At 37.8% G+C, this 27,778-nt stretch overlaps 2 protein-coding genes across 3 annotated transcripts in view; both read left to right on the top strand.

Moving 5' to 3' along the window:
• Positions 1-8,668, top strand: part of LOC125295143 (major histocompatibility complex class I-related gene protein-like) — a 47,035-nt gene extending 38,367 nt beyond the window's left edge. For both annotated transcript variants that reach the window (XM_048244325.1, XM_048244324.1), the window contains 3 exons: positions 6,538-6,651; positions 7,158-7,202; positions 8,117-8,668. In XM_048244325.1, the coding sequence (XP_048100282.1) occupies positions 6,538-6,651; positions 7,158-7,202; positions 8,117-8,157 (200 nt within the window). In that variant the 3' untranslated portion in view covers positions 8,158-8,668. The remainder of the gene's footprint in view (positions 1-6,537; positions 6,652-7,157; positions 7,203-8,116) is intronic.
• LOC125295308 overlaps positions 1-27,376 on the top strand; it is a 195,125-nt gene extending 167,749 nt beyond the window's left edge. Inside the window, exon 9 of the mRNA XM_048244574.1 lies at positions 27,174-27,376. Within this exon, the coding sequence (XP_048100531.1) occupies positions 27,174-27,352 (179 nt within the window). The 3' untranslated portion in view covers positions 27,353-27,376. The remainder of the gene's footprint in view (positions 1-27,173) is intronic.
• Positions 27,377-27,778: the final 402 nt, after the last annotated feature.

Raw genomic sequence — 27,778 nt, 5'->3', positions numbered from 1 at the left:
TACTGACATTGGGTGGCGTGTTCCTTTAATCTTTGAGTTCATACAAACCCTCGTACCAAAAAACCTTGTGTCAAGGCGTTCTTGAGATATAACACTCAAGGGGTTTTTGACCTTGACATTTGACCTTTGACCTCCAACATCAATTCACTTCATCTTTGAGTCCATACAAACACTCATACCAAATTTCAGGCATGTATGTCAAGGCATTCTTGAGATATTGCGCTCAGAGTGTTCATGGACTTGACATTTGACCTTTGACCTCCAACATCAACTCACTTCATCTTTGAGTTAGCATGTTAGCAATGCTAACCATGCTAACTAGCTACAGTGGGTAGGAGTCATAGTTGATGACAAGTAACAGTTACAATGGCTGAACAGTTTAAAAGTTCAGTAGTTTAAAGGGTTAAATTGTTTAATAGTGAAATGTTGTAGTGAGGACTTTTATTTTGAAACAGTTTTTGGCAGAGGAAGCAGTTGAACAGGATGTGTAGTCTTAATAGGGCCAGTTTGTATGCTTAAAGCCTGAGACTGGCAGTTGGTCCAGGTGGCCCGAACACCTGCCATAGGATTCTAATTGCTTAACGGCCGTGTTGTGATGTCATAATCATAATGTTAAGTCAATGGGGAAATTTTGATTAGTTTTTAATTAATAGTTTAAAAGTATAAAAGTTACAAAGCTGAAAAATACATAGCACCCATGTCCTAAGTAAGACCTACATTAACATAGTTTGAATGAAGTTTCTCGTTAAGCGGTTGAAGCTGCATTAAGTCGTTAGAAGAAGAAGAAGAATAAAAACTGAACTAGAAAAGCATTTCCTGAAGGAAATACAGTGCATGAAAATGCAAAAATATGATGTCAAATATCATACAGAGTAAAACAAACTATATTGGTTGCTAGGTAGATGAGGTTTAATATAGTTGGAATGACTCAACAGTTAAATAGGTGGATAGTTTATATAGGTAAATAATTTACTTGGTAGATAAGGTTTAATATAGTTGGAATGATTGAGCGGTTAAATAAGTGGATAGTTTAAATGGTTAAAATTATTTAGGTAGATAGTTGGCGATAACTGACACTTGGAATGGCTCTAATGTTTGCTAGCAGTTATGCTAACTATATTAACAAAGATAATAATGTTAACCAAGTTACTATGCTAATTAGCATCTTAACAATGTTAAAATCTTAAGTATCTTAACCATGTGACTTAGCTAACTTTAGCTAATTATTTTAGCAGTTATACTAACTAGCATGTTAACATGCTAATTATGTTAACTATGCTAACCATGTTATAGCTGACTTAGCTAATCATTTTAAGCAGTTTTGCTTAAAATGCTAACTAGCATGCTAACGTGTTAGCATGCTAACTATCTTAACCATGTGACTTAGCTAATCATTTTAAGCAGTTTTGCTAAAAATGCTAACTAGCATGCTAACTATGTTAACCATGTGACTTAGCTAACTTAGCTAATCACTTTTAGCAGTTTTCTAAAATTCTAACTAGCATGCTTCTTATCTTGCTAACCATGTTACTTAGTAACTTAGCTAATTTTTTAGCAGTTTTGTTAAAAAATGCTAACTAGCATCTAACATGCTAGCATGCTAACTATGCTAACCATGTGACTTAGCTAACTTAGCTAATCATTTTAAGCAGTTTTGCTAAAAAATGCTAATTAACATCTTAACATGCTAGCATCTTAACTATCTTAACCATGTGACTTAGCTAACTTAGCTAACTAGCTACAGTGGGTAGGAGTCATAGTTGATGACAAGTAACAGTTACATTGGCTGAACAGTTAAAAAGTTCAGTAGTTTAAAGGGTTAAATTGTTTAACAGTGAAATATTGTAGTGAGGACTTTTATTTTGAAACAGTTTTTGGCAGAGGAAGCAGTTGAACAGGATGTGTAGTCTTAATAGGGCCAGTTTGTATGCTTAAAGCCTGAGACTGGCAGTTGGTCCAGGTGGCCCGAACACCTGCCATAGGATTCTAATTGCTTACTTGGCTCTATTGTGATGTCATCAGCCCATGTTAAGTCTATGGGGAAATTTTGACTAGTTTTTAATTAATAGTTTAAAAGTATGAAAGTTACAAAGAAGAAAAATACAAAGCCCACATGTCCTAAGTAAGACCTACATTAACATAGTTTGAATGAAGTTTCTCGTTAAGCGGTTTAAGCTGCATTAACTTTCGTTAGAAGAAGAAGAATAAGAAGAAGAAGAAAAAAAAGCCTTGGAATAACAGTACAGTGCATTTTCATGCACTGTAATAAAAACCTAGGAAGAACAGTACAGTGCATTTTCATGCACTGTAAAAAAAACAGGAATAACAGTACAGTGCATTTTCATGCACTGTAATAAAAAAGCCTAGGAAGAACAGTACAGTGCATTTTCATGCACTGTAATAAAAACCTAGGAAGAACAGTACAGTACATTTTCATGCACTGTAAAAAGCCTTGGAATAACAGTACAGTGCATTTTCATGCACTGTAATAATAATAATAAAATGCCTTGGAATAACAGTACAGTGCATTTTCATGCACTGTAATAAGAAGAAGCCTAGGAAGAACAGTACAGTGCATTTTCATGCACTGTAACTAGAGAATGTAATTCCAGGGAATTACGAGTGCATGAAAATGAAGCTAGGACAGACATAGCATAGCTTAATAAAAAGTTGATAGTTTAGACCTAGACAGTTTAAAAGTTGAATGTAGATAGTTTAACCGTTGTTAATAGACAGATAGTTTAATAGACAGATAGTTTAATGAATGTTGAAAGTTTAAAAGTTATATGTAGATAGTATAAAGGTTGTTGACATACTGATAGTTTAAGGCTCTATATAGGTAGATCGTTGACGATAACTGACAGTTGGAATGACTCTAATGTTTGCTAGCAGTTATGCTAACAAAGCTAATTATTTTGACCAAGTTACTTAGTTAACTTAGCTCATGTTTTCTAGCAGTTTTGAAAAAAATGCTAACTATGCTAACCATGTGACTTAGCTAACTTAGCTAGTCATTTTTTAGCAGTTTTACTAAAATGCTAACTATGTTAACCATATTAACATGCTAACTATGCTAACCATGTGACTCAGCTAACTTCACTAATCATTTTTAGCAGTTTTGCTAAAATGTTAACAATGCTAATAATGCTAACTAGCTAACTAGCTAGTGAGGACTTATTTTGAAAATGTTAAATTATTTGCTAGATGGATGAGGTTTAATATAGTTGGAATGACTGAACAGTTAAATAGGTGGATAGTTTAAAAGGTTAAATTATTTACTAGGTAGATGAGGTTTAATGTAGTTGGAATGACTTGAGCAGTTAAATAGGTGGATAATTTAAATGGTTAAATTATTTGCTAGGTAGATGAGGTTTAATATAGTTGGAATGACTGAACAGTTGAATAGGTGGATGGTTTAAAAGGTTAAATTATTTGCTAGGTAGATTATGTTTAATATAGTTGGAATGACTGAACTAGGTAGATGAGGTTTAATATAGTTGGAATGACTGAACTAGGTAGATGAGGTTTAATATAGTTGGAATGACTGAACAGTTAAATAGGTGGATAGTTTAAAAGGTTAAACTATTTGCTAGATAGATGAGGTTTAATATAGTTGGAATGACTGAACAGTTTCTCAGGCTTATAGCATAGAATGAGACTGTATGCTTAAAGCCTGAGAAACTGACAGTTGATGCAGGTGGCCTGGCCACCTGGCACAATATTCTAATTGCTATGATGTCATAAAGCCTGAGAAACTCTCAGTTGATCCAGGTGGCCTGGCCAGAGCCATATATGGTGATCCAGGTGGCCTGAACACCTGGCATAGGATTCTAATTGCTATTGTGATGTCATAATCTAATGTTAAGTCAATGGGGAAATTTTAGTAGTTTTTAATTAATAGTTTAAAAAGTATAAAAGTTACAAAGTTGAAAAATACATAGCTGAAGTCACATAAGTAAGACCTACATAGCGCGGTTTGAATGAAGTTTCTACGTTAAACAGTTGAAGCTGTATTAAACGCACAAAAAGCGTTAGAAGAAGAATAATAAGAAGAATTCGGATAACAGTAGAGTGCATTTTCATGCACTCTAACTAGAAAAGCATTTCCTGAAGGAAATACAGTGCATGAAAATGCAAAAAATATGATGTAAAATATCATACAGAGTAAAAACAAACTATATTGGTTGCTAGGTAGATGAGGTTTAATATAGTTGGAATGACTGAACAGTTAAATAGGTGGATAGTTTATATAGTTAAATGATTTGCTTGGTAGATAAGGTTTAATATAGTTGGAATGATTGAACGGTAAATAGGTGGATAATTTAAATGGTTAAATGATTTAGGTAGATAATTGACGATAACTGACAGTTGGAATGTCTCTAATGTTTGCTAGCAGTTATGCTAACTATGTTATCAAAGATAATAATGTTAACCAAGTTACTTAACTTAGTTAACTTAGCTAATGTTTTCATTTTTAGTAGTTATGCTAACTAGCATGTTAGCAATTCTAACATGCTAACTATGTTAACCATGTGACTTAGCTAACCTAGCTAATCATTTTTAGTAGGTATGCTAGCTAACATGCTAACATGTTAAGTATGCTAACCATGTGACTTAGCTAATCATTTTTAGTAGGTATGCTAACTATTCTAACTAGCATGCTAACTATGTTAACCATGTTACTTAGCTAACCTAGCTAATCATTTTTAGCAGTTATGCTAACTATGCTAACTAACATGCTAACATGCTAGCATGCTAACTATACTAACCATGTTACTTAGCTAATCATTTTTAGCAGTTTTGCTAAAAATGCTAACAATGTTAGCAATGTTAACCTGCTAACCATGCTAACTAGCTACAGTGGGTAGGAGTCATAGTTGATGACAAGTAACAGTTACAATGGCTGAACAGTTAAAAAGTTCAGTAGTTTAAAGGGTTAAATTGTTTAACAGTGAAATGTTGTAGTGAGGACTTTTATTTTGAAACAGTTTTTGGCAGAGGAAGCAGTTGAACAGGATGTGTAGTCTTAATAGGGCCAGTTTGTATGCTTAAAGCCTGAGACTGGCAGTTGATCCAGGTGAACACCTGCCATAGGATTCTAATTGCTTAACGGCCGTATTATGATGTCACAATCGGCAATGTTAAGTCTATGGGGATTTTTAAAAAGTTTTTCTTTAATAGTTTAAAAGGTATAAAAGTTTCAAAGTTGAAAAGCAGCTTCGTCCGTTTGAATACCTACGTTACAAAGTTTGAATGAAGTTTCTAAGTTAAACTGTTCAAGAGAAATAGCGTACGGAAAAAGTGGTAAGCGGAATAATAATAATAAGAAGTTGTTGCCTAGGAAGAACAGTAGTTTAATAGTAGACCGTTTAAAAGTTGGATGTAGATAGTTTAAAAGTTGTTGATAGACAACTAGTTTAATAGATAGATAGTTTAATGATAGTTTAAAAGTAGACCGTTTAAAAGTTGAATGTATGTATGTATTTTTAGGATGATGCACAGTGCCATTTCTCTTCCAAATATGGTGTGTAGTATGACATCAAACAGTTCGCCTGACCAGAATACATTCTCTCAGTATTTCATAGGCTTGTCCAAATGTTGTGTAGCAAACTTTCAACGAGCTTCGACATGTTTCTCTTCAGTAATAGAGTCATGCGGGGTGAGCGTGCATAAAGGCTATGGCGGTGGAGTGCATTCCCTCAATTGAACCTGCTGCCTCCAGTCTTTCTGGAGCTTTCTCCAAGTGGTCCTTGGCTCTTAGGCTACACTTCTGACTATCATTCTGACTTCCTGGTCAGAAATTGTGTGAGGAGATCCTGTGCATGGCCAGTTGATGATGCAGTGATGTTCCTTCCACTTGCAGATAATGGGTCCAATACTGCTTATTGGATGATTCTGAAGTTTTGAAATGCATTCGTAACCAGTTCCATTGATATGTTTTGCAACAATAAGGTTGCAAAGGTCTTGGGAGAGCTCTTTGCTTTTACCCATCATGAAATGTTTCTTGTGTGACACCTTGGTAACGAAAAACCTTTTTATAGCTCATCAATATGTAGACCCAGCTTACAGTATATTAATTTGCACAGATAAGAGGGGTAATTACTCTCTAACTATGTATAGATTCTAGCTCGTTCCTTGCCATTCCTTGCATTTGTTCACTGCTTTTTCTTAGCGTGTTCAATACTTTTTCCCTGTGCCATTCCACTTTTTTACTCATAACTTTACTTATGGACATTAATATTTTAATATGTGTGGATAACCTAAGTTGATACTAATGTCTGAAGAAAATTTAATGCAAATAGCTTCACTGGAAGTATACTTACTGAAGAAAATGTTGACGTGTTCAATACTTATTTTCCCCGCTGTATGCTTTGTAGTGTAGTTTGTAGTTTGTTGTTTTAGTATCAAGTGTATGTCGTGTTTAGTTTTGATGTCTGTGTCTATTGTCTAGTCTCATACTCATGGACTCTGGATACCTCTGAACTATTTATTTATGTAACTATCTCTCTCTCTCTTTCTCTCTCTCTCTCTGGGCAGATCATGAGTGGGATTCAGTCACCACATCCATAGTGCCCTCCGTGCTTATTGCTGCTGGGTTAGTGTGTCTTGCTGGAGTCTTTGCCTTTATCATATGGAGGAGGACCCACACAGGTGAAATAGCTCTTACTGATTTCACTTAAAGATTTAATTGAGACTTTTAGGTCATCCTTACCATAGTACAAATACATTTGTACCATAGTACAAATTAAATTAATTATTAAACATCAATGCAGCTAAGATTTTATGAATTTCAGACCATTTCAGACTATTGAACTGGTAAAATGTGGCAAATCAATGCCATTGTGCTGATTGGAAATACCCAGAGGCTCAGTGTTTGCAATTATGTGTATCAACAAAATAGTTCAACTGCTCATGAGCCTCTAGGTTTTTAACTCTGACAGATGGTAGAAAATTAGCTCTGCAGGGCAAGAAAAATGTCATTTCCATATTAAATTCCTATAAAATAGTCTTATGTAGAATTCATGCACACAAAAAAGCTCTGGTCATATAACCAGCACAGTTTAGCCCAGTGCCAAAAAAGACAACAACACTTGTTTATGATTAACATGTAGTATTGTACATGCTGTTGATTCAAATAGTTATGAACGGTGTTTCAGGTCAAGGCTCACAGACCTCTCTGCAAGAGAACACAGAAGCTTCAGGTGAGTGTGCCAGAAATTAAAGACAGTTTATTATTATTTGTGTTGATTCATAATAGCTTTGCACAGATGTGATTGTGTGCATGTTTTCTCTTTTTCCATACATTTTGATCATAACTTATGCATATAAGTTATGATCATATCCATGTGTAAACTTATCCATATTTTGCCACAATGGCGAAAGTGATCCTAATTTGTGATTCTGCCTTGTGATTCAGATCCACATTTGAAATGTGATAGGTTTCAGATTCCTTGTTGCAAATATAATGCAACTATCTTAATTACTTAATCAAAGTATTAGATTTGATTACATTGACATACAGGGAAACGATACAGAGCAACATAATGAAGATTATTTACATGCTTTACACCTTTGTATCCCCTTTGTAATCTCCAAAATGTTGTCAGTAACTGTAACATTTATTTAGTAATTTAATTGTGTATCTCTTGTAATTACTCTCCAACCTGTGATGTAATTAAAGGGAAACTTGGCAGGATTTCCGCCTCTGCTGGAGAAATTGTGCATTATGCTATTTCAAACTGTGGAAAAAGGTAACGATAAAGCACATGGATTTGTTTACAAGCTAGCAAAACGGTTAGCATAAGTTTGGCAGACAATGTGGATGTTACAAGGTAAGAAACACGATTTAAAACGAGTTTCTTGTTTCTCACTTCTCTTTCCGGGACGGTAGTCGCAATGTTGCAAGGTTGGTTTTCCGCCTGGGGACGCTAGGGGCAGCGGGGAAAGTTACCATTTTCACTGGAACAGGTCATTTAACCATCCAAATGATTTCTAAACGGGTTTATTACGTTGAAATAGTTGCCAAGTTCCCCTTTAATAGAAATAATGAAAGCAGTTTGCTGATCCAGACAGTTATGCAGTTATTTAAATAATGTGTTCTTTACATTTCTTTCAGAGGAATATGCAAGTGTGTCAACCACGGATGCAAATTCTTGAAGACTTATGAAGACCTGCAGCCAACCACTGACTCAGAGGAGGCACATTTCTGTAGGAGTTTATGGCTGTCTCACTGTCAAATCCTAATGTGTAACAGGGCTCTCTCATAGAATTTCTGAGCTATTTAGAGTTATGATGTGTAATGTGCATTAGGCCTCTCTCATAGACTTTCTGAGCTATTTAGAGTTATGATGTGTAATGTGTAATAGAGCTCTCTCATAGACTATCTGAGCTATTTAGAGTTATGATGTGTAATGTGTAACGGGGCTCTCTCATAGACTTTCTGAGCTATTTAGAGTTATGATGTGTAATGCGTATAGGGCTCTCTCATAGACTATCTGAGCTATTTAGAGTTATGATGTGTAATGCGTAACAGGACTCTCTCATAGACTTTCTGAGCTTTTTAGAGTTATGATGTGACACCATAGACATAGGGGGGCAAAACACAGGGCCACAAGGAGAAGCCCTTTAGCATTAAGAAGAAAAAAAAACAGTAAACAACCATCAAAAAGGAAATTGTCCCAGCATTATTTCTACCATTAGCCGTCACCGCCTCTTGCACTTGACATCTGATGTCAGTGAGGGTTCAATGAGGAATGTAAGTCAGTGAGAGAAGTGGTTTCACTGGACGTGGATTAGCCTACACAGGTTAGCCTATAGCTAGCTATTGCTAAAACTAGAATTATGCTAGGCTAGGGGAATGGGAGTGCGTCCGCTCCCACCACGCGCATTACACACTGGGCCTAGGGCACCAAAGGACAGAGGGGGGACCAACGTTTAGTCATTTAGTAGCTTTACTGCAAACTGTGTTTCACTGTTCCTCGAAGAGAGACAAAAAGAGTGGCAGATTCTCTATCTCCTTTTTCATATAAGAACAACAAAGACGAGGCTACAGGAGGTTGCGACTTGTGAGGTTATTCAGTTCCCACTACTGACCATTTTTAAACTCAGATTGTTGAGAGGGCACTCTTTAACATAGGCTGCAATCAATGTGATTAAACATTGACAAGAATATAAAGACTAGTCAGCTACTTTGCCTTTGTAGAATGGAATTGGTGAGTCTTCAATAATTTGTTTTCCAAGCATGTACATGATGCACATATTATGCAGAGCCGACTGAAACACATTCCATTCAGATATCTAGGTTGCTACCAGGCTCATAATTCCCTTTTAATTACAAACAGAAATGTGAAGCAACATGTCATTACATGCTTCCAGTTCCGAAGCTGCTTATAACAACTTAATATAGTGCATATTATTTTTTAATAGTGTGCGATCAATTTGGCTGAAACAAACAAGGCTTGTAAACAAGAGCTGGCAAAGAGACATTATAAAGACTCTATGCTCCATTTATAAGAGAAAACAGCATTTAGCATAACAGCATTTCTTCAGAAATGAATGTTTAAAAACACACAGTAATAGTCTGTAAATTATAGGTCTTTTATTTTACTTTGGGTGAGTTATCATTTATTCATTTATGGAGTGTCTGACTGGATCATTGCACACACAGAGAAGAGAGGGGTATGAATCCTCTTATCTAACTCTGGGGTAGATGACATGAGCTAATTTTAAAAAATGGTGCGCTCCTTTAAATAAAGCATAGATGCTCACTTTAGATTAAGCCGTAAAACAACTTTTACAACTAATATGAAAGGTGTTAGTAGTATGTGTAAGTTAATTGCCTCAGTTTCTTATACAGCATGTATTATTGTCATTTACTTTACTTTTATACATTTATATATGTTTTTGACATCTATGGCCTTTGTGTGTGTTATGAAGCCAGCCATAGTATCGTTTTGTTTTATCATTCTGCACTGTAAAAAGAAATCCGTAAAAAGGCAAATATATTTCTGTGTTCAATTTAACACAGGTGGGAGCTGGTAGCATAGTGGTTAAGGAGCTGGGCTAGCATGCAGCAACCTGAAAAGTTGTGGGTTCAATTCCCAGCTTCCACCGTTGTGCCCTTGAGTAAGGCACTTAACCCCAAGTTGCTCTTGGGACAATGTAATCTCTTGTAATGTAACTGACATATGTAGGTCTCTTTGGATTAAAAGTGTTTCCTAAATTAATACATGTAAATAACTCCACCAACACTTGGAATATGCTGTGCTCTTTTTTATTAATTGATGCTCTATGTGCATTCTGTTAACAAACAGATACATTCTCATGCATTAGGTGGAGACTGAAGATGGTACCCTGATGAGAGAGAGAGAGAGAGAGAGAGAGAGAGAGAGAGAGAGAGAGAGAACGGCTCAAAGAAATGTTCCATGCTGTTAAGAACCAATAAAAAGGATATAGGAACACTTATAGTGAATATATGAGTAACTAACCAACCCCTGATCTGCCTTGTTTAGCCTACATTCTCAAACATTATCATGCAGACTCAAGACAAGATCACAGTAAGGACACACATAGATAGACCATTACAACTTTGCAAAGACCCACCCCCCCGGCGATGTATCACGGATGAAAATGTTATATTTTTTCCACCTTCAACTGTGCCTGGTGGATTCTAAAATCACTAGAGATACAGTGACATTTTCATATCATGACAGAAATTATCACAGTTTTGTGATTCAGATGTGCTGACAGTCTATAATTAAAATGTGCTGACTTTTTTCTAAACCTACAACCAATTTGGACAGAATATCATAATTGGCCTATCCTTTATGCAGAGTATAGCAACAAAAAATAAAAGTGAACAGAACAGCTTTCACAGTCATAAAAGTGGTTAAATGTTGTCGCTTATGACAACATTAAAACGAATCAAACGTTTAGCGTTCATGAAACATTAAGGGCCCTATCATGACATTCTAAAGTGCATCGTCACTCGTCAAAAGTCTATTCAAATGTAGTAGGATGTCCAGTTCACATTGGGAGGGGTTTCGTTATCAAAAGTGGAGCATGGCGCAACAAGGTGTTCCTAGGTTTTTTAATCAGTCATATGGGTGTGTTTGGGGTGTAACATCATTTAAAACCAATGAGAATGACATCTGTCTTTAACAGCGCAAAGCGCGATATGTCAAATAAATGCATCGGTATTTGCATTTGAAGGAGGCTGCTTGCGAGACCGTATGGAATAGTCATTCTTAAAACATGCTTTACTAAAACCTAGCATAGCCTTCACGCATTTGCACTCGTCTATTATTTGAACTCATTGGCAAAGTTAAACTAACTTCACCATGGAGTCAGTCAACGACAAGACAGTTATATGCAGTCACTTTCACTATTGACTGACGATGGGTTACCACCGAAAACATAGGCTGGAAAAAGCAACACTTACCCTAATGTTGCTCAAATGACTGAATAAAACAACATTTATCCTGCAGAGGAGTTGCTTATATCTCGTGACAGTGCGTCTTCAGCTATGCTCCATACGTGTCTCTTGCCTCTCCCCTAATCACTTTTAACCGTCATTACCAATTTGCAAATGATGGTGAATAACTACTCATCATGAGATGTACAGTATTTCGTAATATCTTTATTCTAATTATGTTTCCCATTGTAATCGTGCAATTTGTAATGCTTTGCATGGACGTGCACTGGTGTGCGTTCATGAATGATAGAAGGATGGTGCGTGCACCTGCCAATTGACATGCGCTCTTAAAATAGCATATGAACAACTCGCCATTGACTTCTGACCAGGTTTAGGTGGTGTATGATAGTGATTTTTAGACAACGCGCTAGGCCCCTCCCTAGGTTGTTAACTGCCACACCCCTGGGCGCAATGCTTAAAAAATAAACGTGCAAAATACCGAATTCAACTTTGCGCGGGTGAATAACGAACTTTACGCCATGCCCTGGTGCCCAAAATACAGCCCGTAATGCCTCATGTTCCTTTTTAGTTAGATTTGAACGTGTGGAGAGGTCTTGTTGAAAAAGCAAGTCTACCTCACTGGAGACCTTTTTTAGTAAAAGCTACCAAGCAGACATTGTTGCTTATTGGAAAAAAAATGATTTTGGTCTGAAGTGGGAATGAGAGGGTTCCTCAATTTCAACACTAGAAGAATCAGCAGCTGCACTGGGAAGACTTTGGTTGTTAAACCATGCCTTCAGATGTAGATTCCGGTAGAACTTGAACAGGTCTACCTGTGTGTGGAATTGATTAGCACTATAGGTGGGGGAAAAGGAGAGTCCTTTAGAGAGAAGAGAGATACAGGATTTAGAGAGGGGAGTACCTGAGATGTTAATCACAGTTTTGTTCAGAACCTTGTCCTGGTCCTGCTCCTGCTCCTCGTGTGGGGTTGATAATCGCTGGATGTCCTCCGGGATGCTCGTCCTCTTCCGCGTCCTGTTCCACTTCCTCCCCCTCCTCGTATGTTTTTTCTTGGTTGGCCCCTCTGTGTAGGAATGTCTAAAAAAGATTGCTCAGTGCCAGAGGAAACTGAACAGCCATCACAATCATCAGAGCTTGGTAGATTGAAGGAAACCGATCTGGTCCTTCTTGGTCTTTCATTTAAATGTGTTTGGAACTCTGGCCAATAGTACACTTTCTTTTCCTTATACATCATTATAATATTATATTATAATACCTTAGCCTTTAATAAATGTGCAGTGGGCAGAATTTAGGCATGGCTGCATGTGACATTTTTCACAGATCAAAATGATAAGCCTAACAGCAATTTTGAGTTAAGGCTATATGTTTATTGTTAACCCTATTTAATAACTTTATGATAGAGAAGACAAACCATTTTGTGGAATGATGCATCATCATATGAAATTTGCAACGATGTGACTTAAAACTTAAAATAGTGCTAATGCAATACAACAAGCCAATCAACCACAAACCAGGGACTTTCAATAAATGTGTAAGGAACTAGATATGCAACAGTGCAGTATAAAAACAGCTTTGTGGGTGGATGGAAATTTCAAGTAGGCTACATATCGATCATAGCACTCCAATAGTTGTCTGTATAAATTTTAAAAAGGCCTAGCCTACAGACAATGTCAACCTAATAACACAGGTAATTAAATAACTGAAAAAAAAACAAAAAAACAGGCACTTTGAATAGGTTTGTACGAGAACGATTAAAGTAGGCCTATAGGCTTACATATAGACAGTTCCAACGAGTTCCACAAACCATTTATCAGCCTGAGTGGCCCACTAATTAGTCATTAGGCTAGGCCTAGGCTACATATCAACATAAGACTAGCTTGTGTAGGTTAGTAGGCGAAAATATAGGCTACTACTGGACGTAGACCTACACTACGCTCTTGAACGCAGCATGACACTTCACCACCACACCACAAAACTATATGAGCAAACCGTATCGATTTGACAGCACTCGCAAATCTGAAGAAGTCACCCTGCTTTGATGTGAGTGTTTTGTCTATTTGCATAGGCGTTCATTGGGCTAGCCTACGTGGTTTGATACGTGCTGAAAAGTCCTGTTTGCTGTTGAACTTGCGCTTTACCTATTCTATGTTGATTGACAAAGCCATACATTATGGCCCATAATGCAGCCTACAATGATTGTGTTGTCTGATGATATAGCTATCCTCTGCCATTCAGAGCTCCGGAAAGTTCCCAGCTATTTTGAAACACCTGTTAGCAATCTCTGATGTCGGAATATTCAATGGCTACCCGACAATATCTCAGTGCAAACTCCAAAATTGTTCGTCTATTAATTTCCCACGGTTCAACACATTAGCCTACTAGAACATAGTTTGGCTGGCTTTATTCATTTCTGCCAGTTAGTGCTTTTTCCCCTGTGTATAAGTTACACTACATGCATTATTGTGTTTGACACTGAGGATAGCCTATCTGAGACGGTGGTCTGGTTTAAATGAGTTACGTTGTGAAATTGAGAATGGCACAGACTAAATCGTTTAGTCTATTTCTTTGTATTGTGAAATTGAAATGAGATATGGACTATTATAATCAATAATATGTTGAAATTAATTAAAAGCGCATACTGTACACTTGGGCCTAGGCTATTTCATTGTATCGCCTTGTTAGGCTATGCGCGGGGTGTGTCAACTTTTTATGAGATAGAGAGACCCCCTTAAAGACAAAAAGATAATTCGAGCCCTGTGTCCGGCTATAAATAGAATCAATCCCGGGCATAATTTGAGGATTTATGGTAGCCTATCTACTGCTCAACATGACATTAGCTGTTATGTTTATTGATAACAAACTCAACTAGCCTACTGATCAACTCGTTTTCACTAGCCTAACTATAAAATACAAGTATATAGGTCTACCCAAAGTTTTTGTTCTAAGACATTTATTTCAAACACAATTTCAAGACACAAATTGGATACTTCAGTTACCTTGGTGCATAAATCCCAGAGAGTAGGCGACCACACCCCAGAGTGATGGGCCTTTCTTACGCGTACAGTGTGGGGTATAAACAAGCTGAGAATTTAGCGGTGTCACGTCTGGCTGTCACAGACATGGGGAGCTCTTTGAAGCTTGGGATAATGTGGTACAGTTACTACAGTAACAGTATTTTATTTTACATCTTATGTAATATATATATATTTTTTCAATTTTATAAATGCTGTTGGAACAAATAGTTGATTATAAAGGCAACTTTCTGTTGCAATTTTCTGTGTGTTCTAGACTGGTAACTTGTTAAGCAATATGTTCTAACATTGCATAAATATTAACTGCAGACACATAGTGGAGAGTTGATTTGGTTTATACCAGACAATTTAGGTACTGTAGGCCTAACTAGGCTATTTGATCATGTAGTCTATGCTTGGATCATAGGCATGATGATTCATTCATGGCTTCATAAAATATCAACATCATGTTGCTTTTAGATTATTCTACCATTGGCCCAAGTAGTGTAAAATAAATTAAAAAAAATTAGTACAATTGCACATAGCACATAGCAAGAAGCTGGTCTGAGGGCAGATCTGGCATTGTGCTCATCTCACAGTTTTGACAATTTAATCAAACAATATTTTGAAAACAATCAATGGTATTATCTTAATATTCTGGCAAGTTTAAAATATGATGGTCGAAAGTGGGCCAGAGGTGGCGATCCGATATCTGGAAATCTGATTTCACTATGGGTTTGCGTTCACAATTTGGTCCCCCTCACTTTCAAAATATCTCCTGCGCCCCTGCACAGAGGTGATTCTTGAGTCTGTGGGGGCCCCAAGCAAAAATTCTATTCACCTTTTCAGCACCAGTAGGCGACTTTCTGTGCAGCCGCACACACATGAGTGTTTCAAGAGTGGGGGATGGAGTAAAATATGGAGACAAATTGAAGTGAAGCCCTACCGACCAGTGTTCATCACCATTATGTTAGGCTATAAATAATCTGACACCAATGAAACATTTATGAAATAAATCCTTTTTTTTATTCCAAATGTTCCACACATGAAAAACCTTGTTATTTTGAAAATCTAAATGTAAAGAATACAATTAATAAATAAACTAGATGTAATATAGTAAAAACTAGATGTACCGCATAGCGGTACAAAAATATGACCGCCGCTCAGTCCTGTACATCCGTTCCGCGAAAATAAATCACACTTCAATTTGTCTCCATATTTTACTCCATCCCCCACTCTTGAAACACTCGTGTGTGTGCGGCTGCACAGAAAGTAGCCTACTGGTGCTGAAAAGGTGAATAGATTGTAGAATAGCCAAAGAAGATGTAGCATTGTTATAAAACCTTTAAAATCTCTAAACAATCACAAGTAGGGCAGTTCATCACAGTTCATCCATTGCAACTGGATTGATGAAAGGTCACTTACACCTGTAGGCTACATTGTATTTGGGAAAAGCAAAAGGTATCAGCATAATGTTATTTGTTATTTATTTATTTATTTATAAACAAAAACATCTCTGTCAGTTCCATGCCGTTTTCAACAGCTATCAAAAACAAAGGTCATTTTTGGATGGATGGATTTTTTGTGAATGTTTCTTCTTTTACCTAAGATTTTAGTCATCTTTAGGGACCGTTCGTTATTTATAAACGGGGTCACCGGAGGGATTTTGAGTGCTTCAATCAAAAGTTGCATGACCCTCCCCAGCCTGCAAGAAAATTTTCAACGACCCTCCAGCAGTCTTTTTAAAAAAGACATGACCCTCCCCGGCCAATTATCGATATCTTCCGCCCACGCTGTAAAGCGCTATGAAAAGACATCGACTTAAGCAATCTTTCTAAACTCACCCTCTGCTTTCTGATCTTATACATCACACTTCACCAAGATAGTAGATTTACTCACTAACATTGTTGTGGAAACACAATAAGCATGGAATCTAAATGCACACTTCCTGCAACTGCATACCTACTTGAAATAAGTTACTCCTCTAGTATTCACATGAAATAAAACAATAAAACATTGAGACCATTCAACAAAGCACACTGGGTAATAACAAATTCAACACATTAACTTGTTGCTATGGACTCGTCTCTAGGCTTCCTCAGTCATTGTAAAGCTGCCGAAGCTGAACATTGTTCAAAACTCAATTTCTCAGACGAGCGTCATTTTGGGAGCTTGACTACACTCCTTCTTTCTCAAATGACTTGAAAAGGCCGTTTGCACAATTTCACAAATAATCACAGGGACCGAAAAATACCTAACATGCCAAATTTTTCCGGGTTTAGGCCTATCATTTTAACTTTTCCCCGCTGTCTTGCCGTTTTAATATTTTCCCGTAGAATATCCCATATTACTGTAATACTCTCATAACATTAGTCCTGCATTCTGGCCTGTGTGTTGTCCTGTTGTTACCCCTTGCCCTTCCAGAGAAACAGATGTATTCAAATAATCGTTTTGCTTGCTTAAATGCGAACTCAGAGTGATGTTAACCTACAGTAGGCCTATTTAAGTTAACGACGTGGTTGTCGTGAGAGCACGATTCATTGGCGCTTGCAGTGTTCGGCCGTAGGCTATGTCTATGTGCGCACCTGCCAGGCTAAGAGCCAAAGAAATCCCCCTGTATATTCACTCCAAGTTGGCCTACCATAACTTACCAACTCTACACTGTAGACCATAAACTGGCTACTTATATGACCAATGTATTTGTTCAACTGTATGAATTACGCACTACTTGGAACGTAACACATTTTTGTTGGCAGGAGAGAGAATGACAGCGATTAACAAATTGCACTTGTTGCTGGTTACCAATAAATAGGGCCTACTATATATTTTTTTGCAAACAACAAAAACAGAAAGGATGGAGACAGCAAAGCTAGAGATGGGCAGGAACAAGGTCAATTGGTAGAAATGCTTGTCAAAACTAGGAGCTGGATGTGTGGATGAATGAAGCACAAGTATGCTTTATAAGCATGCACACTGTTTAAAGTTAGGCTTTTTTAGGGCTGGATAAAGTTGACCAAATGGATATAGGCTGTTAGGCGTGAATAAAGTAGGCTACTTTGTTGCTCAAACCCTTCCAACGTGGGGACGGATGTTGACATTTTCCGTATTTTGCGTGAGAAAACCGGAAAATCTCCCTTATTTTCATTGTTCAATGTTGACAGAGCTATGGAACGAAAGAGAACGTTATATGGCGACAGAAATCAACAATCAAACAAGCCACTTTGATTTTTTGCTGTTTTCATTAATACAAAAGATGGGTGACCCCCCCTCCTACACAAAAAAAAGTTAGGTGACCCTCCCCTCAACAAAGAATAAAAAGACATGACCCTCCCCTATTTTCCTCCGGTGGCCCCGTTTATAAATAACGAACGGTCCCTTAGTTCATGTAATACTTTATTGTCAATGCACAAATTAAGTAACAGTAGTCCGAAACGTTATTGTTAATGCACAAATTAAGTAACAGTAGTCTGAAACGAAATGCTGTTTTACATCTAACCAGTGGTGCAAATGACATGTCCAAATGGGCCTTGATGAAATGCGCTAGACTGTTCATACACATTTTAACTGGCCAAAGTTGAAGAGCTGTTGTCCGTTATTGTTCGAGCAAATATAGGCTGATTCATGTTCCCTTCAATTGTGTAACTGAGGTCCATGGCTATCAATCTTTTAAGAAATCAAAAAATAAATAGCGGGCAGATCAGGCTGGGTTTACCCAGCCTAGTCCATAGGCACCGATATTGTTTAATTTTCGATTGAGATATCCACGCTCTGGCTATTCTAAATGCAAAAATGCATCAGGGAGTTATGACAAAACTGTAACTAACAAACTAGATCCTAATAGAAAGCTGTTAGCTTCCCTAAGCTACAGGTAGGCTTATAAGGTAGGCCTATTTACAACATAAATTGTCAATAGGCTATTCTGGCTAACACAAATAAAATCTCCTTTGAAACCAATGGCTTACGCCTTACAGTATCAAAGCGGACTTAAACTGCCATATCGTGGCGAAAAGTTGTAATAAAATTCACGCAGCTCCATGAGTCAAAGAAAAGCGAATGAAGTAGCCACTTCTAAATGGGACCCACTACACAGTAGATTAAGGTGTGCTGCTAAAGCAGCCATAATGAAATGAAGGTGTCATTGTTTGGATACTTCACACACACGTGCTTTTAATTTCACAGACTACAACTACCAAGCTGGAATCAAAGCACATCGATTCCCCTCTCACACCCTGCACGCACTTAAAACAAAATAAACAGGCGCCTCAGTCTCACGCATGTATAGGCAAAACTGTATCAGACCGGTAACGTTGGTAAATCTTCCATTGCACAGAATGATTTTTGTAGCACGTGCAACAAATGACAGTCGAAAAGATACAATTACAGTGCTGCTATCAATTTGCTTGGTATAACCGCATTTATAGTTTTCTACAAATGCAATCAATCAAATTGGCCTCCATCACTCAACCAACGCTTAACGGTAACATTACCTAGGTCCTTATTGATATTATAAGATTAACGTTACCTGCAGTAAAACCAAGCATGTCCGATAAACATCCCTCATATTTATTTCGGCTTCAAGAAGAAATGGGAATTACATTTCATGTGAACATCATCCTATCCTTATTAGACGTTCTCTGCGGTAAACTAGTCCTTGTAAGAAGCGTCCATTATTTTTCCAACCCACGTTTAACTTCCAACAAAATTACGTCTCACTGCAACGATGCGCCATCTAGTGGACAAACGACTACTTATCGCCAATACTGGAAATGCAGCCATGATGATGATGATGAATATTTATTTTGGCTTTCTTTTAATCCTACTGAATTTGTAATTATGTATCGGCCGTTCTAATACCGATAGTATGTGGGTGCCTGTGTGTGTGTGCATGTGTATATGTGTGCACCGCCATCTACAGGTCAATGAGTGTACAGTCACTAAATGTACACATAACCTAATTTTTTTAAGACCCCCCCATGGATGATATTCTACGAAACTTGGCATACCCCCAGAGAATGCCAGGTCAATCATACACATACAATTTGGTGCAGTTCTGAACATCTTAACTGAAGATAGGGGCGACTAAAGCAGAATAATATTGCATTTTCATTTTTTACCGGGGGGGTGCAAATCACAAATGAGTGATTATGGGCCAGATTGATGTGGGCCCTTGAGACCAACATACCATAAAAGATTCTTCATCCTCGGTGCCACGGTTCAGGTAGTTATTTAGGAAAAACTGCTTTTTTTGCGGTTCGGGGGGCCCAGCACGGTGGGGGAGTGGACCCCGGGGAAGAAACGAAATTTTTCCGTAAAAGTCTAGTGGGGCTACATACCCACCAAATTTCATGTGCCCCGGTGGTTCGGTGTCCCGGGTATCGTTGACCAAAAATTCAGGAAGTAGATGGCGGGGGGGGACTTTGAGCTTCGCTCAATAAATATTTATTAGTAAATAATTTATCTTGATGAACTCTGTTTTCAGTCCCCTTTCAATATTGTGAACAGTAAATGTTTGCACTAATAAAAGTATATGATAGCTTAGCTCCCTTTTTTCTCAAGGTAATAAATACCTCATTAGAAACAGGTATATTTCCAACTGCTTTTAAAACCGCTGTTGTGAAACCTTTACTTAAAAAGTCAAATCTTGACCATACCAATCTGAGCAACTACAGGCCTATATCAAATCTATCGTTTTTGAGCAAAAGTACTTGAAAAGTTGTTTGTAATCAGTTAAATACCTTCCTCAACGAAAAACAGTATCCTTGAAAAAATTCCAATCAGGTTTTAGATCAAATCACAGCACAGAAACGGCTCTAGTAAAATAGTCAATGATCTCAGACTAGCTACCGACTCAAACAAAGTCTCAATCCTTATTCTTCTGGATTTGAGTGCGGCATTTGACACCATTGATCATAGCATCCTAATTCACCACTTCTAAGTGGGTGGGTCTCTCTGATAATGCTCTAAACTGGTTTCAAACCTACATTACTGGCAGAGATTTTTATATCAGTCTAGGAGATCATGTATCTGAAAAACATGACTTGCCTTTTGGTGTGGCCCAGGGGAGCTGCCTTGGTCCCCTGCTATTTTCTCTATATATGCTTCCATTGGGAAACGTCATAAGTCAGCATAATGTAAACTTCCACAGCTACGCAGATGATACCCAATTGTATATCTCTGTGGAGCCAACTAACCCAGATGGCCTTTGCTCCCTCACTGCATGCCTAACCTCCATTAATCAGTGGATGAGCAAAAACTTTTTGAAACTAAATGATGACAAAACAGAGGTACTTCTGGTTGGACCAAAACTAAAGCGAGATATTATTCTTAGTAATCTGGGGAACTTGGCACACCAGGTCAAACCAAAAGTAACAAGCCTCGGTGTCATCCTAGATGCAGAGTTAAGTTTTAAGCCCCATATCAGTAAAGTTACTCAGACAGCCTATTTCCACTTGAGAAACATTGCCAAAGTCGACCCTTTTAACTCAACAAGATGCAGAAAAACTAATTCACGCCTTTATCACTAGCAGGTTAGACTACTGCAATGCACTTTTCACTGGTCTTCCCAAAAAACCAGTGAACAAGAAATTGGCACTCATACAGAACTCTGCGGCTAGACTTTTAACTAAGACTAAGAAGAGAGAACACATCACCCCTGTGTTGGCTGAACTGCACTGGCTCCCTATTTCCTATAGAATTGATTTTAAGGTTATGTTTATTACTTACAAAGCTCTGAATGGCATAGCACCTTCATATATCTCTGAGCTTTTAATATCTTATCAACCACAAAGGAAACTTAGATCATTCAATTCAAATCTTTTAATCGTACCCAAAGTGCTCCACAAACAAAGTGGAGAAGCTGCGTTTATCCATTATGCCCCGAAACTATGGAACACCCTGCCTCTGTACATCAAGCAGGCGAAGTTCAGTAAATATTTTTTTAAAAAGATCTGAAAACATACCTGTACAGGAAAGCTTTTAGTTAACTCATCTTATCCTGTAGACTACATTTTCAGATTATTCTACATCTGCTACTATTGGAGGGCGCAGCCAGCCAGTAGCAGATGGGCTCCCCCTATTAAGTCAGGTTCTGCTCAAGGTTTCTTCCTGGAATATGGGAGTTTTCCTTGCCACAGTTGCCATATGGCGTGCTTGTGGGGGTAAGAGGATTAAGGCTGCCAGTCTTATGACATGTCATTTTTCTATATTTTTGATATGTTGCTGAGTAGATCATAAACAGCAAAGAAAAGTGATTGATAATGACTGACTGACTATTATTGTGTTACATGCTTCAAATGTAAAGCACTTTGAGCTGCATTCTGTGTATGAAAGGTGCTATACAAATAAAGCTTATTATTATTATTATTATTATTATTATTACTACAACACTAGGCTACAATAATTCTGGCATTGATGGACAGCTTAACACGGAGCCTGACTTATTCTAATTATTTCTATGGATAAAGTCTATCTTTTATTCTTAAATAAGCTACTTGGTTGACCAATCTCCTGACAATGTTACAATATTTATTGTTTGCTTACAAGAAATATTAGCATGCAGAGTGAGAAGGGAACTACAGGAGTTGGAGCTGGGAGAAAAATAGCTGGGCCTATAAAGAGGAATGGAAAGAAAATGTTGTGTTAATCTTACCCGGTTTCACAAATGCAAAACCTGTGTATCTGATATGCAACAACGCTGTCGCTGTTTGAAAAGAATATCATACCACACTACGAAACGCAGCGGCACCTTCAAGGTGGCTTATCTGCTCCAAACAGAAGCACAAAATCGCATTATTGAAGCGCTGGCCGAGGGCTATGCACAGTTAGCAGGATCCAGTGCATTCTGGCGTTCTTTCTCATATTTGTTTAAGCACCAACTCGCAGTCTGATTGGTGAATAGGCTATTTGTTAATCAGTATCGTAAAATAAAAGATTTTAAAAAATAGGACTGCCAGAATAATTTGACTGGGCCAAACAATATCAGTGATGGCAGTTTTGGCCGCCTGTTGCCGACCCATGTCGTAGATTAGGCTATAGTTTAAACTTTGACGTGTTTCAGTGATATTTTAATTCCATGTCGGGTTGTCGATTGAGCCGACAGGGATTTCTTTTTTTTTTTAAAGTATAACGCCCATTCCGACCGGGGGAATTCAGAACTGCGTTAGGGTTTATTATCTTCATGACTACAGGAGGAAGGCAGACAGAAGCATAGCCTAGCCTACTAGGAAGTGTCAGTTTGAGGACAAGAAACGGTGCATCAAAGGGTCAAAATATTGGCAGCCAAAGAGAATCGTTAATAACAGAACAAGTATCTTTGGTGGCACGCCATTAATGTGATTAAAATAATTAACGCGTATGCTTGGTCCTTACTTGCATCGCGATTAACATGTTATGGCTGACAGCCCTAATAAAAACATAACGTTTACGATCTCCTTGCTTAACTTGTTGTAACTGTCGCTAGCTAGCTGAAGTTTATTGTCGTATAGATGTAGCAAACCATGTTCAATCTTTCTGCCAGTTAACATTAGCCTACTATAACTTCATTGAGTAAATGCCAAACTCCGATGTTGATCCGTCACCACTGCACCCTCGATTGACGTTTACCACAGTAGCCTAAATATGTGCGGATTCTTTGAACTCTTTTTAACACAGATCCGCTGTTTATAAGGCCATAGCATACATGCACAGAGGCAATGTTTATACAACAGGACTGGAGCACGCAAAATACATCATTCAATCTCTATGGACGAAATTTTCGTTTGTCCCACCGGCAAACGCGCTGAAACCAGGTCGGGGGCCCCCTAGCGGCTCGGGGCTCCAAATAGTTGCCTGCCTTGCCGGTTGACAAGGTGCGCCTCTGGGATTACAGTCAAAAGAGACAAGTAGAGTGCTGTTATCAATTTGCTCGGTATAACCGCATTTATGTTTCACAACTACACCAACAATCAAACTAGCCTCCATCACTGAACTTATGCAAACGTTAACATTATTTTACCTATGGATATAACATCAAGCTGGTGAAAGATTAGTAGCCTACCTGCAGTAAAAACCAAGCATGTCCGATAAACATTCTCAGGTTTATTTAGGCTTCAAGAAGAAATAGGAATCACATTTCACCTGAAAATCACCCTACCATGAATACACAGGCCACAATGCTGTGAAACCGTTAGCTATCCATTGTGGTTTTCGGAAGTGAAGTGGAGTAATGAATGTGTCTTACAGCAGCCATAATACGGCCCTGTCTTGCTGTGGCATCTGTTGGACAAACTACGTAACATCAATACTGGAAATCAGAATGTGAGTGTGTGTGCATGTGTGTGTGTGTGTGCATGTGTGTTCATGTGTGTGTGTGTTTGTGAAAGAGAGTGTGTGTAAGACAGTCCTGCACTTAACTTGACTTGATTGTAGCTCCTCTCATTGGGCCTCATTCACCAATATCTTCCTAAGAATTTTCTTAAAATATTGTAAAATAATGGAATTCATTTTATTAAAAAAATAATTATAATATTTTTATTAAAAAATATATTTAATGATGAAATATACAGTTGTCATTTAAATTCTATTATATTTTACACCTGCAGATATGATGAAAATGCAATAACCATTGATTTTGCACAAACAAGTCAGTTCTCAAATGTGCGTACAAGACTGCTCTTGAGTGTTCGTAGATTCTGTTCTTACATAAGAACAAGACAACATTGGTGAATACCATAATCTTCGTAAAAACTGTGTAAGTGGGTTTTAAGAACAAATTTCTTCGTAAGAACGGTTGGTGAATGAGGTGCCACGGTTCAGATAGTTATTTAGGAAAAATCTGCATTTTTTGGGTTTCGGGGGGTCCAGCTCGGGGGTGGGGTGGGGTATTGGCCCCAGGGGATCAAATTAAATTTTCTACATGCTTTCCTGTGTATGACCAAAAATTCAGGAAGTAGATGACAGGTAAAAAACAAAATTAATTAAATAAATAAAACTTTGACAATCCCTATACGACCGCTTCGTTAGCTATGCTAGTGGCGGTCATAATTAATGGACATATGGCCTAGGCTATTTCTGTTTGTTATGCACTTAATTGAAATGTGCTGTAGGCTTAGGCTAAATTTGGCACATGCATTTGTGCATATGTCTCAATATGAAAAGTTTCTTATTTTCATCTGAACTCAAAGATAATCAATATAGGCTATATGGAGCACTTTTTGTTTGTTATGCCCTTTATGCCCTATCATGTGTGTATATTTTGTTCATGCACTTCTGCTGTAGCATTTATTTCAGTTTCTATCAGTTTAACAGTTATATTTCTGAAGAATGCATTGTGTTGCCTCAGGTCCGCTGCACATCTTTTGAAATTTGATTTGAAATAATCAAATGTCTTAAAGTTAAGTTCATAAAGTAACTTTCTTTGCTTTCATTTGATTCCTAGTCAAGATACACTGATAAGAATTCCTTTACATTGTTAAAGGCGCTCTAAGCGATGGGTAACATCACTTCTGTTGACGTTCAAACAAAACAGAGAGCTAGCTTGCTACTCCCTCCTGTAGAAAAGTTAACAAGTGAAAATGTGGGAAGTACATAATTTACAATTAAAATATTGTTTAGTTGTATAACTGCTTAAAACCAGCCAACAACCAACCAACAAAAATGTGCAAATGCTGCAAGGTAATGATAGACAACCAGTGTGAAACAGACTTAAAATGTTTCAAAACTTAGCTTGTTTCAAAAGAAGCTTAGGATTAAATTGTGTTTTCTTAAAAGCATAAAATTGTTTTTGCTAGAATAACCTGTTATGATTTTCACTTAGAGAGTGTTTACTTAAAAACAAAGTGTGTTTGCTTTGATATAAAAAGTTATGTGTTGGATTTAAAGTGTGCTAAATGAAATGTGTTTTGAACATAGTGTAAGAACATAATGTGAGAACATATCTTGTAATTTTTCTTCGGATCAAGCCGCAGAGACTTAAACGCATCTTTTATTTCTTTTTATTTTTATTTGCACTTAATAAAGTCAAAACCCTAACTTTTACGTCTAGCGTTTTTCTCACATTTTTCTGCCTCCCCTGTGTTGCCGAGAATATCGAACGCCTTGCAACAGAGACTTCGGTCTACAGAGGTGACTTCACTCCAGGTGAGTAAGTTTGAGGGCTACTTTCTAAGACACCGTATATGGGCAAAAAACATACTGTGCAATGCACTGACATACACAGGAGTAGTGAACTCAACCAGGCATTTAGGAAGGAAAGTCCTATGCTTCAGGGCAGACAAAAAAACGAATAGGCTTTGTTAGCAAACTTATTGTCTGTGAAACTAAGTTCTAGGACGTGTTGTGGTCTAAATGCCCATGCACAAACGAGGATACGGAAATCTGTCTGATAAATACAAGTGTAGTTAGGGATAGAAACAAAACTGTTATAGATCCGTTGTGATCAATTATATTTCATGTCTTCAAGAAGAGCTTTCATTTTGACTAAACTCCCCTAAGAATAGGGTAGTTAGTTTCCTCTTAGCCCCAGACGGGCAGACAAACGTCTGTAGTAAGGAGTTTTTGACCTCTCATTTTTAAGAATGACTAAACAACTTTTGTAAACACAGCTCTGAAGTTCTTCCCCTTTTCATTGAGTTAAACACATTATGAAGTGTGAGCCAAGGGCATAGGGACTCCGAGACAGAGAGAGACTCTGAAGTAGTCCACCTTTGTTAGCCCCAAACCTCAAATTAGGGAATTTGATTCAGATAGAGAGCGCCTCTCAATCACATCAACCCTCTCGTACATCCTAAACCCGTTGAAAAGGGACCCTCGCACCAGACAAAATGCACCATTGCGACCACTGCTCTACACAACCACAGGTGGCACTGTTGTAACTCTATATAAAACATATTGATCTCAATGGGGCATTTTGCCCATGTTCAGGGTGGAAAAAAAAAAGAAATTGCATAAGACAAGTCAAATCAGTGTTTTTAAAAAGAAGGGATCATGGAGAATAAAGAAAAAAATGTAAAAAAATCTTTGTATATTCCCACAAGGGTACTCTGAAAATGAGAACCAAAATGATTCTGCAGACTTCTGTGGTCTGCTGTTTAGACCCTGAAGGAATTTATTTTCTATTTATTGCTTTTTGTGAGAGTGTTTCTACTTATCTCAATAACATATATCAAGAGCCTATGTTGAGTACAACTATGTCTTCTGAAGGCATAAACAGAGCCCAGCCAAAAACTCCCATAAAATTTTGATCAACTTTGAGGGGCAGCTATGACCATGCAGGATCATCCAGATCAAACGTGACGATTTTGATATATACTATTCCTATTTATGCACCAGCATGCAACATTTGAGCCTTCTACATTGTTTAGTTCACACACACTTTCTATGTAAGATGGTGAACACATGAAGTTTACTGAACTGACATGTGGCTGTTTTAAACGGTAACTGTATGAACCTTCAACTATGATCGCTACTGTTGCAGGGTTTGAGACGACGCCAGTTGGAGAATGTGATGCATGTTGGGAACTGTAGTTTATCAGTGTAAATGTTGGAGAATGTGATGCATATTGGGAACTGTAGTTTATCAGTGTAAATGTTGGAGAATGTGATGCATGTTGGGAACTGGGTTATCAGGGTAAATGCTATGTGGAGTTATGTGTAGTGAATCAGTGCTCATGAACAGTGAGTTTGGTGAAAGCAAGACCTTCACTTTTCACAAACACAATGAGATGGATTCATTAGAGTCTGTGTATTTGTAGATGTTTCCAGTCTGGATTGTTCTTCAGCTCAGAGAGCAGCGGTCATCCTGAGTGTCCTGAGGCTCCATGCTGTAGGAGGAGGAAGAGAAGAACACTTCATCAGATCAGCTGAAGGACACACAGAGACCAACGAGGGAAACTGTCATCACCTCATGTGTAAATGCTGGACATACAGTTAACAACATAAAACATAAAAATGAACATTATCCCCTTACATGAGACTGAGTTATTATGAACATTATCCCCTTACATGAGAATGAGTTATTATGAACATTATCCCCTTACATGAGAATGAGTTATTAATATATGCAGTGGCAGTCCCAGCTTATATGATGCCCTGGGCACCCCAATTTTTTTTCTTTTTAACAAGTTCACATAAGCAAGCACGGGTAGCACGTTTGTAGGGCACCCACTCCCTATACAGTGACACATGATTGACTTGATGTGCAAATGAGCGATAGAAAACGGATTAGCGCAAATGAAAGTTAAAAAAAATAGTGAGCGCTCGTGCCCCCCTCGACAAGATGCCACCCATACTGCTCATATGAGGAACAGAAAGAAAGAACAGGGTTCCCACGGGTCATGGAATTTTAGAAAGTCTATTC

The sequence above is a fragment of the Alosa alosa genome, chromosome 5, assembly GCF_017589495.1.
Source record: "Alosa alosa isolate M-15738 ecotype Scorff River chromosome 5, AALO_Geno_1.1, whole genome shotgun sequence".
NCBI classification, from domain to species: domain Eukaryota; kingdom Metazoa; phylum Chordata; class Actinopteri; order Clupeiformes; family Clupeidae; genus Alosa; species Alosa alosa.
The sequence above is the reverse complement of the archived record's forward strand: the minus strand, read 5'-3'. Positions and strand labels throughout refer to the sequence as shown.